Source organism: Microtus oregoni, unplaced genomic scaffold, assembly GCF_018167655.1.
Source record: "Microtus oregoni isolate MIOR12 unplaced genomic scaffold, Mior012 000097F_ref0000449, whole genome shotgun sequence".
NCBI lineage: Eukaryota > Metazoa > Chordata > Mammalia > Rodentia > Cricetidae > Microtus > Microtus oregoni.
The window spans coordinates 3,218,266-3,234,915 of NW_024544710.1; the positions used below are offsets into that span (position 1 = coordinate 3,218,266).

Sequence of the window (16,650 nt, forward strand, 5' to 3'; positions counted from 1 at the left end):
TTTTCTAACTCATGGTAATAAAACATATTCACAGTATACAGAGGGGAATTGCACATCATTGGCCAGCTTCTACAAAAATCCATGCTTTATTTCTCTGCTTATTTGTTGTAAGGGGTGGGCATTTGGGCAGTGAGTCACAGCCCTTAAAATTTTCTAATCTGGGTACTGACCAGACTATTTCTTAATGATCTGTTCCAGCATTTTCCTGGTTGGTCACATTTATACAGTGGAGGCTTTTTTTCTCCTTTATTCAAAGAAAACAATAGAAATAATTTTTATTTCTAAAATTTTTGGTTCTGATAAATTCTTTGAAAGTAAGAGCCATTTGTTTCAGACTCTTCCAAGCGCCTAAGGACTGTTGTAGGTAATGAAGGTAGACACAGTCCTTCTTCCAAACAGTGTATGGTCCTAGTCGGGGAGATGGGGCAGGAAGTAATTCTCATAATCAGGTTTGAGAAGTGCTGTGGTAGATGGCCCAATAAATTCTTGGACCATGTACACAGAATCGGGGAGATCAGCTTCTTCTATCTGGGAAAAGAATGTGGAACTTCTGGGATGTGCTCACAGCTGGGTCTTCAAGGATGAGCAGGGGCTTCTCAGAAAACAGACTGTGTATGTACAGAGGTTCAGAGGCATGCTGTTATATTTAGGAAACAAAAAAAAATGGTGTGGCTAAAGTTTGGAACAGAGAGATCAGAGGCCTTCTTGAGAAATAATAAACCTAGGCAAAATTATGAAAGACCTTGTACTATAGGACCCACTGAGGGGCTTTTCAGCAGGGCGGTCACATTGTCAGACTCATGCTTAAGAGGCTTTAACAGGCAGTGGGAAACGTGTGCGCAGAGAGCACAGGGAAAAGAGGATAGGCCTGCTTGAGACTTTGCAACCTTAAGCCTATTCTTTAAGCACCCAGGGGCATAAATCATCTTGTTTTTCAATTGTAGAAGAGGAATAGCCTTTTCCTCCCTTACTTCAGTTAGAGCTAATGAGAATACATGAGACCACAAGTCCACAGAGACGCTTAGAAGGGAGTTCCCAGGTTAGGGCCGGATGCTGGGAGGCTGAGAAAGCATGGTCTATTCCATATAGTTGAACACTCATTAACTATACATGTATGTATGTATATAGATAAATATTGTCTTTCAGCTCAATTCAACTTCATTGTCAACATTTTAAGAGCAAGATGCAGGACATGTTGTGTTATCTACAACCCCAGAGCATGGAACAAGTCCTCAGCACCTACCTGCAGTTTGATTGCCCCCCTCTTGGGCCTGTTGCCTGAGACTGAGCTATCATGACAGAGCCATAGTACTGCTGGGGACTAGTGGTCTATTCTCTAGGAGTAGCCAAAAGGATTCCAAGCCATTTGAGTACCAGGCAAAGCCCTTAACTTTCTGTCTAGAGCATGATGCCTCTCTTTAAATATGAGGCTACTCAGGAGAATACCTTAACTGTTAGATTGAACTAATTACCATTTTTGCTAGGAAGTCACTATCTGTATATGAAAGATGGTAAGTAGGTAGCTACAATATCATGAATATTCTTCTGGAATTTGGCTACTTATTTTCAGAAAACTTATGGAAAGCACATTCATAAATTTTAAGTTGGGCTTGAAAAATATATATTCAGTGGTGGTATGTTTACCTAGCATGCACAAAAATCTGAGTCAAGACCCAGTTTCATAAAAAGGAAAGTTGTGGGGTTCAGAGCATTTTTGGATTTGAGAGTTTAGAATCAGGGATACTTAACTAGTAGTCTTTAAAATATCCTCAAATGTGAAAAACTCTTAAATCGGAAGCACTTCTGGTCTAAGCATTTTGAGTAAGGGATGTTCAACCTGTGTTCCATCTAGCTAGTATCGTAGTCAGTGTAGCTATGACAAGACCCTACATATTTCTAATCCAAGTCTTAAACAACTTTATGATCCGTGGCCAAACTTTGAGGAAGAGAATAGTCCTATGAGCAAAAGAATATATGAGGAGCATCCATATGTTTTTCTTGTATGTCAGAAATTACCCTAAATTTGCATCAACCAAAGCCAGAAAGGCTGAAGGCCTTTTCTTCCTCCCTTGACTCAGCAGAAGTTGTGATAAGTTCAGGGAACACAATGGCGTTTCCTCCTATCCACACCTAATATAAATTCCAGTCAGTTTAATTGGGTCTCTTACGTAGGTTGGGGGTGCAAGCACATAAAGTCTTTGGCTCTTGAGACAGCCATCTTGTGTGCCAGGACCAGGTGCAGAAGTACAAATGCATATGCATCGCGCCTGGGACAGCTGCTTTGCCGGTGCTTTTGTGTTTTCTCTAACTAGAAAGGTTAGCAGGCACAATTTCCATAAATTACGCCAAAACGTTGTTTAAATCCTCTATCCAGTGCTCCTAGCTAAGCCCCTGAGTTGTTGAGTTCATTAAATGAGTTTAAAATAAAAGTTGGTGGCTAGTGAGATGGCTTAGTGAGTAAAGGCACTGGCTGTGAAGCCTGAACACCCGCATGGGAGAGCACTGACTCTCACAAGTTATCCCGTGACATCCACACGCATAGCCCCTCCCCAGCAAATAAGGGAATGTAATAAAATGTAAAAGCCATTAAAATAATAAGGTAAAATAAAAACTGAGAGCTGGAGCGAGAGCTGCAGTTTGTACTCGGTTCACAAATGCGAGGACCGGTACATTTGTGTTTTAGTAAGCGCAGCAGAGTGAATCTGGTATCATCTTGTTGCTTCTCTGACTGAGGGTTAGTTATATGGGCTTTCAGCCTCCTGGACTCCGCTGAACTAAGAGCATTAGAGGTAGGCATTGCTGAGTGAACAAGGATAAACTTGAGGTACATCCTAGGAAATGGCTTTAATGGATTTAGAAGCCATGGGGGGTTCTTCTTTGCTTTTTTTTCTTTTTTTTTTAAAGCAAAGTACATAAAAAAAATTTCACCAGCCAAGTAAATACTTTGGATCTGCTAGTCTACATTTTATGAATAAAAACATGTTTTAGAGCAGGAAAATTCTATTTGCCATCTGAGGAAAATGTCCAAAAGAAGCTGAGAGCCAGAAAAATAAGACCTTCTGTGCCCAGTGAAAACAACTAGTGAGTTTCAGTTCACGATGACTCGTCTGCTCAATTCATTCCCTGGCCCAAGTTCATCTTAGAGCAGTGTCCATGGACCCACTCAGCACTGCAGCTCTTCTGTTTATGAACTATCTAAGCTCTCGGGTAGGAACTAGAACTGCTCACACTTTTGTATTGGATGGTATAATTATCCAAAGGGAAATATGGCCCAATTTTAAAAAGGACCTTCCGGCACTTCTCACTATAATGGATTCAGAGTCAGTTTTCTTGATCCATTTCAGGCAAATATTACCTCCTTCCTACTCTCTCAAGCCTTCACTTGTCTTCAGTAGCGACTGCCTATCATACCAAATGGTACAGAAAGGAGGAAAGTGCAGAGAATTCTGCTGCTGCCACATCTATTTTATTCTGTGGTCACATTTTCAGTAGTTTTCTCATATGTTTAATGAATTTGTTTGTATTCACAAGAAGGGCCTTCTTGACCTAATCATTTGTCACACATTCCTGTATAAATTCTAAATATGAAGACTCTAGATCAGTGGCTCGGTTTGGTTTATAGAGGCAAAGATCACATGGAAGTTTATGCAAATCTAGCCCTGGGTCATTTACCTGCCTTTGGGGAGAATTTCAACAACTCATTAATCTCAAATCCAAGTAGCTTACTGAAAGCTAAAGTGATTAAAACCTTGGTGAGAGGAATAGGCAAAACCTTGAGGTGTAAGTTGCTGCTGAAAGATCAGTAGTTGGCCATTTCAGTAGTCAAAAAGCTCCAGGCATGCAGAAAATGGCCAAGGGGACAGAGACAAACACCAAAAAAAAAACAGCAAAAATGTTCATCAGAAGGACAGTCCAGATCTTTGGGAAATCATAAGAAATGAATGAACTTGACCTACATTCACCAGACCAAAATGGTCAAAGGGAGTAGACACAAAGGAAAAGGGTCAGAATCACATGAAAGGAAATGAGCAAGAGCCGAGATAGAATGATACCAAAACTATTTATCATGATGACTATACATGTAGGCTAAAGATCCAGACTACTGAAACGTGGATTCAAGCATTTCCGCATTGCCTTCTCCACCTGACTCCTGGCAGCCACCGTGCTACTCTGCTGCTAAGACTTGGGCCACAGAATTTTTCTGATATAAATGGTATCAAATAGTAGTTGTTCTTGAGCGTCTGGTTCATTTTACTAAGAATAATGTCCTACAAGTTCATCTATATTATTGCAAATGGCAGGGTTTCCTTTATTAAAGCCTGAATCACACTCTTCTCCCATATGTATACTACATTGTCTTTAAACATTTATCTACTGATGGACATTTGGAAATCTAGTGTCCCACAAAACACCTATAGTTAACAACAGCAGACTGTATACTTGGAAAATTTGCTATGAGGATAGATCTTAAGTGTTCTGATCATAAATAATAAAGATGAAGATAGGAAATTTTAGAGACTTATGGCACTCATTCTAATTATTTTTCAAATGTATGCTTATTTCCAAACTCAGCAAATGTATTCAATAAAACATATATAGTACAGCTCTCTATTTGTCAATCACATCTTCATACAGTGTTTTCACAGTTTCAGTTTGAGCTCAGCCACTTCCTGGCTGTGTGATCTTGGGCAAGTTCCTTAATTTCTCTGTGCTTTACTTTCTTCATTTGTAAAGTAGAAATAATAATAGTCCCTACCTCACGTGACCATTGTGAGAATTAATTGAGGCGACACCACTGAAAGCATTTAGTGCAGTTCTTGGCACAGGCTAACAATAAATGTTGGCTGATATTTTTGTTGTATACCAACAAAGCCAAACTGTATTTTCAGCTGATTCCAAAATAGCTATAACGAAAGCAAAGAATGTTAGGCTGCATGCTAACACTAAAAGAGAAAACAGACATTTGACTAAGTCTTTTTAGAAAGGTCCAAATGGGAGAACATCACTAGAAGTCTATAATGCTAACTTTCCCATTTTCCCACTTATTATTTTATTATATACATAAAAGTTTGTTAAAATGGTATTCATAAGTATAGACTCCATGCAAGGTAGTTTTGCCAATTTTAATTAAATTACAAGTGAAATCTTTGGTCCAGGGATTATTCATCTATTAACAGTCTTTGATATATATTTGTACATATTCAAAATGGCATATTTGAGATTCTCTGTTTCAGAATACTTACAAAAGGGATATATAGTGAATACTCTAAATGACTATCAATAAATGACAGCCCCCCAAAATTTATAAAAGATTGTTGCAGAATCTTTGAAGTGATAGAACAGTGTTGGCATGGGCCTTTGCCACAGGGAGAGAGCCACCTGATGTCTTACCTCAGAGTCTTCATGTTGTGACTCAGTGTCCCTGACACTTTTTATTTTTCAGGGTTGTTTTTTTTTAAGATACAGTCTCTCTGTGTAGCCCTGACTGTGCTAGAATTCCCTATGTACATCAGGCTGGCCTTGAACTCAGAGATCTACCTGCGTCTGCTTCCTGAGTACTAGGATTGAAAGCATGAGCCACGATACCTGACTGTCCCTGACCTTTAATGGACTTTAGAAACTAGCAAATGCAGTTGCCTGAGCATTATGGTTCTGAGTCACAGCTCATCCAGGCATTTAAGGAGGTAGGTGGAGCTCTGTCTGTCAAGGCCTTGCATGTGTGTGCTTATGTTTGGAAGCAACTACCTGATCACTACACTGCATACTAATTCCTCAAAGTGTTCAGAAATATATATGTTGAACCTTGTCTCTTTCCTGAACATGTGTGCCAGTTGTGTGAAAGAGAAAATGCAGGGGATAGCTAGGGAAGTTATTTCTTCAACCATCTCAGAGACCAGGAAGGGGGCCTGGGTGGTCGCAGTGGCAGATTAACAGTGAGTGATCTGGAAGTACTGTGGGTACTCTAAGGGAGAATGAAGATGAATTTTATCCCGGAATATTGTGCCAAGGGAGAGTGAACCCTCTGGTTAATCTTCCCTTGGAGAACAAAAGGTGGGAGAGATTTCATAGCCATCTCAGCTTTCTAGGGTAAACAGGGCTCAGAGAAACTTCGGTACTGTCATTTCGCCCCTTTGTTTAAGACAAATATCACTCATACCTAAGTACTTTAGGTAGTCATAATCCTGCTGAGTGGACCAAAGCAGACGTGTGAATGTCTGTCAGGTACTGTCATTCCTGTAAACTAAGTAAGTCATCTGTCAAGCAGTAATACCAAAGGTCATTTGTTTTCAAGCCAGTAATTGAGGTGTCTCAATGATGAAAAGAATAAGGTATGGTGAAAACATAATCCCAGGACTTTTGGTGGTGATGCTAAGAGTGGGTTCAATTTTTGGTTTTTGCTTTTGTTTGGTTGGTTTTGGTTTTGAGACTATGTAGCCTGGGCTGGCCTCCAACTAATGATATTGTTCAAGTCCAGTCTGGACTTGAACTCATGGAGATACACTTGCCTCTGTCTCTGCTTCCTGAGTTCTGGGGCTAAAGGTGTACGCCACCATGCTTTGCTATAATCCCAGGATTTTGGAGGCTGAGGCAGGAAGAGCACAAATTCAAATCCAAGCTGGAGTCAGGCATAGTGGTGAACACATTAATTTCCAGCACTCTGAAAGCAGAGGTAGCCAGAGCTCTGAGATTTGGAGGCCAGCCTGGTCTACACAGTGAGTTTCAGAACAGTTAAAGCTACACAGTGAGACTGTCTCAAAATTCCAAATTAATAATAATAGCAAATTTACAGTGGGTATCTAATGATACCCCATGTCAAACAAGCAAGCCAGATATGGTACATAGTTGTAACCCTACACACTTAGGGACAAAATATTAAAAAAGAGAGATAAACTTAAATTGATCAAACATAAAACCCTTTTAATCTGTGTGTGTGTGTGTAATGTGTGTGTGTGTGTGTATGTAATGTGTGTGTGTGTGTAATGTGTGTGGGTATGTGTGCTATGGTGCACATGTAGAAGAGGACAACATTGTGGAGTCAGATCTCTTCTTCTTTACTTACATAGGTTTTGTGGATCAAACCTGGGTCACCAGGTCTACATGGAAACTGTCTTTAGAAAATGACCCATGTCTCTGACCTCAAATTAAAAACTTTTATGCATCAAAAGACATTAAGGAAAATGAAAAGAGAACCTACATGATGAGAAAATATTTGTCAGTCATTTGTCTCATAAGGACTTACTATGCAGAAAATGTGAATAATTCTCACTACTCGACAGCAAAAAGACAAATTCCAGACTACACAGAGGACTTGAGTAGGCATCTTTCAAATACACACACATACACACAGAAAGAGAGAGAGAGCCAGCCACCAGAATCTCAAAAGATGTCTGGTATCAGTTATCAGGGAAACACAAATCAAATCCTCAATGAGATGCCACTGTCCATGTTCTAATATGGCTACGAGTTAACAAAATCAAGCCTTGGACAATACCAAGTGGTAAGCAAGGTGTGGTGACTCGTACTTGTAAATCCCAGCACTCAAGAGGCAGAGGCAGAAGGACAGCCACAAATTCAAGGCCAGCCTGCCCTATAATAGTGTGTTGCAGGCCAGTCATAAGACCTTGTCTCAAAAACAAACAAACATCCCAAACAGAACGCCTTATCATCCTCATCAGCTCCTTGAGGGGTCTATATGATTAATAGTTATGCCCTTCAGGCTGGAGTTAGGTATATTATTAGCTCTCCTGCTTTTCAATTAGTTTTCAACATTTCAACTTAGTTTACTATTTACCAGCATGGCTTCAAACATGTTTAAATTTGTTCAATCAGGTCTAGGGGTGTTTCTCAGTCCTAAAGTACTGGTCTCACGTATGTGAGGCTGTAGGGTCTGTCCCTGAGGCTGAGAAAGAAAAAGAAAGAGAAAGAAGAAAAGAAAAAGGAAGCCAGGGCTGGGGCTATAGATCAGTGGTAGAGCATCTACCTAGCATGCATAAGGCCCTAGGTCCAATCCTCAGTATCACATAATAAAAGAAAGCAAACTACCCAACAAAAGCTTGTGCACAAAAGCACCCAGCACAGTTCTTTCCCGTGAGGCTGTCAGAGCTCTCAGAGGGTATTTTGTTGAGATGGAAGCCCTCTAGCTTATAGCTGGCGGTAGGTACTTTCAGGGAAGCATTGAAAGAAAACATAAAAAGCAATCTGTAGATGACAAAAGACTTACAATAGCTGTGGTTACCTTATTACTGCTCATTTTCAAAAGGGAAAAATCTGATGAGAGTTCATTACAAGAATAATAATGCAGCTGACAAGGAGATGTAGTTGTTTCTATGGCATGCAAAACAAGATAAAAGCCAATCCAAAAATTGTCAACAAAATATCTGTAAACATAATGATTAACTCTTTTCAAAGAAGACAAGGTATTGTGTCTAATTTATAAAAATGTATGAACATTATCTTTATAGGGAAAAGACTCAGAAATAGCATATGAAAATCTGGCTATAGTGTAAAATGAATGTATCAAACATTTAGTTAGATTATACCCAGAATCTATCAGGGAAGACAAATAAAGAGATTCAGTAATCTAGACTACATCTTAAACATTTGTATTAGGTAAATGATATGAGTCCCCAGTTGAAGACCAGTGACTAGGAAGATCCAGGATTCAAAATCAAGAAGCACAGTTATGACCAAGTTAACATTAAACAAAAAATCTCCTTAAATTTTGAGTGAAAACATTGTGTAGTAAGCCCCTGTGCTGGCTAATGTTCATCAACGTGACACAACCAGAGGGCACCTCAGTTGAAAAAATACACCCACCAGGTTCAGGTTCGCTTGTGGAGGGCCTACCCCATTGCAAGTGGTGCCACCCCTGGGCAGGGAGTTCTCTGTGAGCAAGCAGAAAGCAGGCCGAACAAGCCATAATGAGCAAGTCAGTAAGCTAAGCAGCACTCCTCCATGATCTCTGCTTTGGTTCCTGCTTCTAGGTTCCTGCCCTGGCTTTCTTTGATGAACTACAAGCTATAAAATACAATAAACCTTTTCCTCCCCAAGTTGCCTTTGGTCGTGGTGTTTTATCACATCAGTAGAAACCCTAACTAAGACAACCCCCATCCATGATTTCACATTCCTCTGTTTCAGTTCCTCATAATGAACCATGATCAGTCCAGCACATTAATATATTTGGAGGGGGGCTGGAAAGATGGTTCGTTCAGTGATTAAGAGCACTGGCTGCTCTTCCAAAGGACCCAGGTTCAAGTCCATTACCCACATGGTAGCTCATAACTTTCTGTAACTCCAGTTCCAGGGGATCTGATGCCCTCTTTTGGCCTCCACATGTGGTGATAGGTATGTGGTACACAGACATACATGCAAGCAAAATACCTGTGCACATAAAATAAAAATAAAGGAGAAAAATGTTTAAAAATATATCTGGAGAGACAGAGAACCAGACTGCATTCATATAACTTTTATACTGCACATTTATCATTGTTTTGTTTTGATATTATTGTTAATCTTTTATTGTGCCTCACTTGTAATTTGGATTTTATCATAAGCTATGTATCACACACACACATATGGTGTGTGTTTACATACATACATACAGAAAAACATGATTATAAATTGCTTTGTACCTTCCAGGGTTTCAGGAACCCACTAGGGGTGTTGGCATGCAGTCCTCACAGATGGCTGAGGGCTGTGGTCCTCTACTTGTCTAACATTTGACAGAGCAGCAAGCTGAACTCTGACAAATAGAAACATATCATGGCCTGTGGAGACATGGATGATCTCATACAGCATACAGCTTATGAAATATTTATATTGATACCATTTTGCCATTTTAACCTAGGAGAGGCAAATCACCACTTCTGACCTGACAGCTCCACCTATGCCATGCTGCAGTAGTAACACCACACAAAGCCAACAGACATAGGTGCCTCTTTCTTTATGAAGTCAGACAAAAATCCTTTGTGGGTTTTTCCTCCCGGCCCTCTGAGACTTGATTAAGATAGGGTGATGGGCTGTTAAAAATAATGCTTGGCTCTCTGTTCTAAGTAACAATAAAATATTTTCCATATAAGAAGTAAGACTAAAGCCCTTAGTTCCTTCCTAAGTGAGAAGACTTTGCTTTCTTAAGTAATAGAGAAATATGGGAATATATCCCAAAAAAGAGGGCTTGTTTACCATATGCGAGGCCAGTGAAAGGGAAAAGTAGGGAACTAAGGAAAGTAATTCTGGGAAGACCCACAATCTTTGTTATCTAAGAAGATCTCCCAGCAGGTACAGCAAAGCATTCCCAGCTTGCTGTAAGAACAGACCAAGAATTCAAAATTCTTTGTCTTTTAAATACAGAAATAACAAAACTGGCTTTTTCATCAATATGCTTGAAATTAAAGTTCTTGTCAGAAATGTGATAAATTACACACCAAAATTTAGCCAGCTCTGATGTAAACAAATATAACTCTCTTTTGTGAAACCTCTACAACTTTCTGTATCCTTTCTAATTCAACGTCTCTCTTGGTGGCAAAAAGAACACATCTTTTAACATACTTATATATAGCTTCCTGTAACTTCCATAAATAAAAGCAGAGCTAAGGAGTGGATAAATGCTTACTGCCTAAGCATCAGGACCAGAATTTGGATCACCAGTCCATATAAAAGCCAGGTAGACTCTGTGGGTCGCCTGTAATCCCAGTGCTCAGGAGGTGGTGACAGAGGAGCCCTAGGGCAAGCTGGCTGCATCTATGAGGGCCAAGTTAAGTAAAACACTTCTTCATTAAATAAGAGAAAGATTGAGACACCCAACATTAACCTCTGACCTCCACATGCAAGTGCAGACATGTGCAGCCACATACATGTATGTGATCACACATAAACACATAAATGTACCATATATTCATACACGCGTGCACAAATAAGAAGCAAATGCACATAAGCCCAAGGTTCTGTGCTAATGTGTCAACATTTCCTTAGAAATAATTAAATTAGGCATCAGCCAGAGTTTTCAGTTACCTTAAGATCTTACAAATTATCTTAAACTGGTAGAATACAAAACACAATTACTGTTGAAATTAGTTTGCCATAATAATGGCTCGACTTGGTTAAACAAATGTACATTTTGCATACTATTAAACATTTGTTAGAAGTAATGCTAGCTCATTCAGTCAATGAACCTGTAAATATTTAGGAAGAACATATCTAAGCAGACTAAAAATACTCCTGTATATTATACGTGCAAATGATAAATAAGATATAACTGATTTTAGCACGTAAATTATTAAATTAGTCTTAATTATTAACACATTTGCATAAATTATATGACCTTGAATTCTTTAAATATTTTTCTTTTCTTTTTAAGAGAGAGTCTCACTGTCCCCGTTGCCCCTCGATCCTCTCTACCTGTGGCAGATGAAGGCGCTGACCCTCCTGTGAGAGTGGGATAGCTGGCTATGCCCCCTCCCCTGTCTGCCAGGTGGTGGTGAAAGATGCCCTGCCCCCTCATCCCTGCCATCTGCGGCAGGCGAGGGAGCTGAACTCCCCCCCCCCCTTACCAGCTGCAGCACTCAGAAAAGCTGGCCCTGCACCTCGCCAGGGCAGCACAGTAGAGCTGACCCTGTTGGCAGGGTGTGGGTGAACCAGCCCCAGAATATGAGTTTGGGAGATCTGACCTACCCCTCGACTTCCAAGGGAGAGATGCTCCCCCACCCCTTCGCTGCCTGTGGCAGCTAGGAGAGTTGGCCCTGAGGTCGGAAGAACAGGGGTGCTGTCCTTACTCTTCATTAGCTGCAGCACTCAGGAGAGTGGCCCCTGCACCTCGCCTGGGTAGCGCAGTAGAGCTGGCCCTGGTGATGGAGGTGGAGGTGAGCTGACCCTGAGAGCAGGAGAACTGGCCCAGCCCCTTGCTCGTTGCCTCACAGGACAGCTGGGGCAGTGCTGGAGACTTCAGCCTGGTGGTGAGGACTGGGGAGAACTGTCAGGATACCCAACCCTGCCCAGAACCAGGGTTATGAGTTGGCTCACCTCAACATCTATCCCGTCTACGAACTGCTAGAGCATGCGAAAGGGCTGGACCTGCAGGTCCAAAGCTACAGATCTCCACAACACAGGACAAGAGGATATGCAAGAGGAGTCCCAGTGAGGGCCCAATATCCACAGTGTAGCAGAAGCCAGAGGCCTCAAACCAGACCCATGACTCTTTGCAATGAACGTTTGCAAGTAAAGGTATATGGGCTAAAGGGTTTACTGTGTGACTCACTGTCATACACTGCAGCTTCTACAGTGAGATTTTTCTTTTCTTTTTTCTTGAATTTTATTTTATTTTGGGGGGAGATTGCAAGGGCAGAGGGCAGATGTGAAGTGATGGGGAGATGAATGGGATTGAAATGTATGATGTGAAAGCCACAGAGGATAAATAAAAAGGAAGTTTTAAAAAAGACTATGTAGTCCTGAGTAGCCTGGAACTTGCTATGTAGACCAGGCTAGTCTTGAACTTACAAAGATCTGCCTGCTGGCATTAAAAACTTACTCTACCATGCCTGGCATTTGGATGGGGTTTTTAAATATTATTTTTTAGCACTTTGAAAGTCTTGGAAGTTCAGTTTCCTCACTTTTGGGGAATTTTTGCAATCTTATCTAAATGTGTATTTATTTCTATAAGCCTATGAAAATAAACGTAAGCAGCAGCCCACTCCTCCTCCCACGCCTGCCCCATGGCCTCTGTCTGCATCAGCTCCTGCCTCCAGGTTCCTGTCCTGTTTGAATTACTGTCCTGACTTTCTTCAGAGATGGACTGTGATTTGGAAGTGTAAACCAAATGACCAGCCCTCCACCCCCACAAAACTCCAAAACTCCCTTAATCTAAGAGCTTGCTTGCTTCTTGTTAGTTTAATACTAGGAATCAAACCCAAAGCTTTGCGATGCTAGTCATTGCTCTATGTCTGAGCTTTATTTCCAGCCCTTGGTTTTATGAGACAGGGTTTTGCTGTGTAACCCATGCTGGCCTACAACTTATGATTCTGTGTCTGCCTACTGAGCACTGGGATTACATGTGTATGGCATCACTGTATGAGATTTTGATAATCTAATATGGTAATTCCATCCAGAGGTAGGAAACGATTACACATTGCTACAGAAAATAAAGAACTAGAATTGTCAGTGTTGTGGCCACTGTCATTCATGACCATCTTCTCTTTCCTCCTTTTACTAGCACTTACTGTTCCATCCCCAAACTGATGCTTATCAGGGTAACACACTAACTCTTCCATGTATTAAGACAGCAGATTTATAAAATGTAAACTTTCCGAACTAGAAACTAGCATGCACATGCAAGAACACTCAGAGCTACACATTTAATTCTCACAGAGAATTCGTGCTTGAACTCATCCTTGCTCTCCCTGGTTTCTTCCCTGTCGCATACCTACTAACAAGCCATTTAGCTAGAATAATTGCTGTGTTCCCTCGGTGAAGCACAGGCAGTGTCCAGTGATTATTTTTTTTTTAACCAACTCGCTGCTCATCATCTTCAGCATGTGAACCAGGGCATCATTTGGAGTGTGGAAGATTTCACGAAGCTTTCTATATTACGTAAACACTAGAAAGGTTTCTCACAGTATCAATGGTGCCATTTCAAATGTCTATGTGTAGAATTTTGTGTCAAATAAAATCTCATGGAAATCAGAAAGGGGGCAGGATCTGGATGTTTGAAGTATCTATGGAAACAAAAGAAACTAGCGCTTGGAATGATGCTTTAAAATAAGTTCTAAGTTCTAATACACTCTTGATAAATAGTGTTCTTTTATATCTAATCAGAAAGGCTCAAATAAAAGTGTAATAAAAGAGCAAGTGAATGTTGATAAGAGGCTAAAGTGATAGCACCCATACAGAAAAGTCACCGGGCGCCAGTGAGATCAGTGACAGTGGGTTTTGTGAAGCCAGATACCTTTAGTAGAGGCTTCTGCACTCCTCATTGTAAAATTGCGTTCTTAGAAAGGCAGCCACATCGCTGTGCCCAAAGCGTTGTGCATTTGTCTGTTTTACTTTGAGTTCTCATGACTAACAAGTGCCAAAGCATATTGCAATAAAAAATAACCAACCTGTGGGGTATACATAGAGTCTGTTCAAAGAACCCAGTCTCCATCTTCTGTAAACTTGTCTTTAAGACCCCAGCGAGGTCTTAGTGAAATCGGTGTTTATTGGTATGACCTCAAGGGACCCGGGGACCATGACCCCAGGGGACTACAAGATTGTTTTTTTAAATGATCCCCTAATTGTCATAGAAACATCATCTTATTCAGTATAACTACAATAGTCTGATCTTTGGAAACCACTGGAGTTGTGAGTAGGAAAACACTACCAATCATTCTGAATGTTTCCTTGTTGCAGCACTTCACTTTCTGATCATTCTGGGCCATTCACTATATAATCCTTATAGGTGAAATTTGTTTTTCTTAAAACATGGGGGGTTTTATGGGACTAGATCTCAAAGGTTAGATGCTTGGCTGTAAAGACTCCCTTGGACTGCTTTTTGGTTGTTGGCTGTAGCAACATGTTTTCTTGCAGAGATGAAGCATCTGGTTTTTGTTATCTCAATGATGCTGTCCTGGGAATATTAAGATTGCGACGGAAATTTGACCGTATTCTCTATGTGGATTTGGATCTGCACCATGGAGATGGTAAGCCCTCAGTTTCAAAGATACTTTACTACTAGGACAGCAGGCTTTGATCAATAAAGCTACTTCTAGGCAACTAATAAAAGGAGAATTACCTAATGCTATTGAAATATCCCTAATTGTCATTTCTGGGCTGGCTAGGTGGTGCATAGATTTCCTTGGACTGAAACCATTCCTTTCTCCCGCCCAAGCCGGGCAGGCTCCTGTCATTTCCTCTCTCCTGTCTCCTGAAGCTAAACTTTATAATAGAAAATGGAAGGATAGGAAGATCTCACTTGTGTTTACTCCAATGTCCAGGAAGCACTTTGGGGCCTTTGAATGGGTTTTTAGGGGAGCTCTTGGGTTAGAGGTGAGGATCTTCTCTCTCAAGGTACAATGGCTATAGGAAGGACCAACATTTGGGGGTTTTCATTGCAGGCTATCAGTTCACGGATTGATCACTTTCTTTGTGTTACCAGCATATATAATCCTGGGATAGGAGTACATTGCTAGAAACAAAGAATTAAAGATAACAGAAAAGGATTAAAAACAAACACCACACACACTGAGAACCATTCTCCATGAATTTCTCACTACTTGCCAGGGTGAGACACAGCCTTGATTTAAAATGTTCAAAGCCTCTTCAGTACCCATTACAGGCGGCAGCATGTCACAGTGGCTTATTTTTATATGACCAGTGAGCCAAAAATGAGTTTCCATTTTTATTTTTGTTGTTGTTGTTTGGGTTTTGGGGGGTTTTTTTTGAGATAGGTTTTCATTATGTAGTTCTGGAACTCACTCTGTAGACCAGGCTGGCTTTGAACTCACAGAGATCCACCTGCCTCTGCCTCCTGAGTGCTGGGATTAAAGATGTGTGCCACCACCTCCTGGTGGTATGCATATGTCTATGTGTATACAAATGTGTGCAGGCGTCTAGGATGTTTACCGTCTAGCCACATGGACTTTGATGACTCCTAGCCTAGAGAAATGGTTCTCATGCAAGATTGTGCATCTAGCGGCCCGGGGGAGGTTATGTGCTGACTGCTGTGCCCCAGGTATCACATACTCAGACTAAGTACGTCACTCACGTAGTCTGTACTCTGAAAGTGCGTCAGTTGTATTACAGATCACACCTTGAAAACCACATTCTTTATGGAAAAGTAGACTTTTTTTTCTTCGTTTTGTTTTTTAAGATAGGGTTTCTCTGTGTAGCCCTGGCTGTTCTAGAACTCACTCTGTAGATCAGACTGGTCTCGAACTTGATCTTCCTGTCTCTCACTCCCAAGTGCTGGGATTAAAGGTGTGCGCCAACCACTGCCTGGCTTGAAAAAGTAGACTTTCTTTATCTCACCTTTCAAGGCCTCAAATCAGCCTCCCCTCGTCTTTCTAACCATTTCTTGCAACTTTTCTGTTCAGCAAGCATATCTCAGTGTTCCAGACATGTTTCTCTAACTCTACCTCCTTGACTTTGCTTCCTTTTTCCTAGTTTAGCAACCTCCTCCCTCACTGTACCCCTAAACTCTACCCTATTCATTCAGGTTCCAACAGCAGTGGGTTATCCTGACCACTCCAGCCCAAGAGCGTGCTGTGTGGCTGAAGCCCTGTATGTTCCTATCACTAGTCACTGTTTCGTGTTCTACTCTTCTTATTGTTCATTAAAAGTATCCTTTCTTCCTACAGAAAGCCTAAGTTCTCCCAGAACAGAGATCAAATTGTCTACTTCTTTCTGTCAGTACTGTACATATAGTAGCAGCTCAATAAAATATTTGTTTTGTGAATGAATAAATGCTGATGGAATTCAGAGTATTAGTACCAGAGTTCAAAAATAGACCCCACTCTGCCAAACTGTGTAGAATGAAATAAGACTGTCACCTGAAACCGTTCTTTGCGTTCGCAGTGTTATTCCTACACCATTTCGAATTTCCTGTTTCAGCCAACTTTTACGGGGTGTTTCATTTCACTTTATTTCCCCTCTTCAGCACCTCTCTTCCAGTGACCTTTGCCC

At 40.9% G+C, this 16,650-nt stretch overlaps 1 protein-coding gene across 2 annotated transcripts in view; it reads left to right on the forward strand.

The window, feature by feature from the left end:
* Positions 1-16,650, forward strand: part of Hdac8 (histone deacetylase 8) — a 264,674-nt gene that overhangs the window by 54,565 nt on the left and 193,459 nt on the right. The window contains exon 5 of one of the 2 annotated variants that reach the window (XM_041644502.1): positions 14,557-14,669. The exons of the other annotated variant lie outside the window; for it this stretch is intronic. Coding sequence (XP_041500436.1) covers positions 14,557-14,669 — 113 coding nt within the window. The remainder of the gene's footprint in view (positions 1-14,556; positions 14,670-16,650) is intronic. 2 annotated transcript variants of the gene reach the window in all.